The 2,372-nt window shown below is 40.2% G+C and overlaps 1 protein-coding gene across 1 annotated transcript; it reads right to left on the bottom strand.

Annotated features, from left to right (window-relative positions):
- Positions 1–312: 312 nt before the first annotated feature.
- Positions 313–1,236, bottom strand: LOC121406289 (muscarinic acetylcholine receptor M2-like). Its single transcript, XM_041597304.1, has one exon. It carries the CDS (start codon positions 1,234–1,236, stop codon positions 313–315), a length of 924 nt encoding a protein of 307 aa, XP_041453238.1.
- Positions 1,237–2,372: the final 1,136 nt, after the last annotated feature.

The raw sequence follows: 2,372 nt of genomic DNA on the forward strand, positions 1-2,372 counted from the left end.
GTATAGTTAATGAATGATTTCCAAACTTAGCAACAACAACGGGTGATTAAAATGGGATTTCCTAATAATCAATTGGTCAATTTTATTTTTCACTCAGGTAATACTATCATATAGGATTCTTTCTTGTTATGATTTGGACATTGAGCATTCTTTGTGCTGAATAACCGACACATAATTTTATTCATAATTAGGTCTATTGTCAGATAAATATTATTCACAATATCTGTAACCAACTTTAAAATTTCAGCTACCAATAATTATTTAAGCCTGCAATAAGATTGTATTTTCATACAGAATATGAATAACTAATGACTACTTTGAATAGATTTGTGACAAACCTTTCATGCTCTCACTGCCGATTTCCTTTGTCTTTTTTATGTCTTCCTTTACAACACTCTCAGTCGCAGTTGATGTCTGTACCGATGCAGTTATGTTGCCAGTTCCAGGATCACTTGGCCGGTCGACAGCGGAAGACGGAGACTGCACGATCCCTGTTGCAAGTCTCATCTTCTTTCGCCCTTTGTAGAATTTTCTAATGACGGCGTAAATTTTGGCACAGAGGACGGTTGTTAGGATAAAGGGGACGAAGAAGTAAACCATGGGAAGGACAAAGCTTGCAGCAACACTTTGAAAGTACAAGGGTTCGCAAACATCTTCAGGAAAGGGCCTTTGGTCATTGCCGTTGATGATTTGCCAGAGAGTCGTCGCCGGTAACCAGACGACGAAAGGGAGAATGTAACCGATTGTAATGATGAGGATTGCACGGGACCGTCTTCGCCAGTGTTGACGATGTCGGAAAGGGTCCGATACAGCAACGCAACGATCGAGGCTGATGAGGGTGACGAGTACCATGCTCGTATGTGTGAACGCGTGGTCGAGGAAGGTGAAGATATCACAGAAGACGGCACTGAACGGCCATCGTCCCATGATGATGACGACGGCGAACAGAGGCATGTCGACTGCACCGACCAACAGGTCGGCGATGGCCAGACCCAAAATGAAATAGTTGTTGTAAGTGCGGAGTTTGGTTGTCGTGCAGAACGCGATGACGACGAAGAGATTCCCGACGACGGTCATGAAAATGATCACAGCTATGACCACGGATAATACAATAACGACTGCCAGAGAATAAGGACTCGACAGGGCAATATCCTCACCGTGTCCTGCGAACATGACCTCGGTAACGACATCAGTCAGAATTTCAGAAGCCACCGTTGTGCCGACAAGGCTAGACATATTGCAATAGTTTCCACTGCAGTTCTTGATGGAAAATCAGCAAAATATACTTCTTGCTTCAATTCCACCTCTCCACATGAACAGCATTTCACTTAACGTTAAAAACTCTTCAATCCCTATATATATCCTTTCCGAGATGGATATTGCGGAGTAAAAATTTGCGCATGCTCAGTTTCAAACTCAATGTCATTCAAATGTGTTGACCTAGCTATACTGTTTTGCATAAGCATAAGCAATTTCGCTTAGGTGTAAATGTATATATTGTGGTAATGAATGAAATTCAAACAAGAATACAACTACGAAGGTTTTTCATGTGTAATTATCAATTCGTACATGTATGTATTTCATTAAAGACCATTTTAATTGAATTATATTTGCACTCATTGATCAGTTGATGCACGTGTCCAACGGTCTTCTGGGCTCCGTAACACAAATATTTGCGATGGATTGCAAATATGAAAGAACCGCACTGATTGGTCTCTGGTCAGTATTTCCTACCAAATGCGCATGCATCATTGATATTGATTGATCAGTTCATTTAGCGATTGATCGCTATTCTTTGTGTTACGGAGCCCTGATGATTGTAAAAATTAATATTGTTATACGAATGGTTATATTCATGAAGAAAATACTGTTTGTTTCACGTTTGCTAAGAATCGGATAAAAACGTCTGCGATATTTGAATGTGAGTACTATTAAAGTGTCTGTTTTTTTTTTTTTTTTTTTTTTGGGGGGGGGTATTTATTTATTTATTTTTATCTTTATTATTTTTTTTTTGGGGGGGTGGGTGAATATTGATGATGGTCATGGGCGTACACTGCAAAAGCACTCGTGTTATTTTAACACCAGTCCGGTATCTACATCGGAAAACATCGGGGAAGTGTAAAAAACATCAGTTATGAATCAAACCGATGTTGTTTTAACATTGATTGGTGTTGCTTAAATGCATATCTGGTGTTAGCTTAACGCCAAACCGGTGTTGTTTCAACACCTTTCTGGTGATTTCCGATAAAGATACTGGGCTGGTGTTAAATTAGCACTAGTGTTTTTGCAGTGTTGTGATGGGGACTGCGCACCGACATGTACCAATTGTGGTGGCGGTTGCTGATGGCGGTGGTGATGATGGTTAAAATGGT

The sequence above is a fragment of the Lytechinus variegatus genome, chromosome 19, assembly GCF_018143015.1.
Source record: "Lytechinus variegatus isolate NC3 chromosome 19, Lvar_3.0, whole genome shotgun sequence".
NCBI lineage: Eukaryota > Metazoa > Echinodermata > Echinoidea > Temnopleuroida > Toxopneustidae > Lytechinus > Lytechinus variegatus.

Coding starts and splice junctions, on each gene's coding strand:
- LOC121406289 (XM_041597304.1), bottom strand. CDS start 1,236: ATGTCTAGCCTTGTCGGCACAACGGTGGCTTCTGAAATTCTGACTGAT.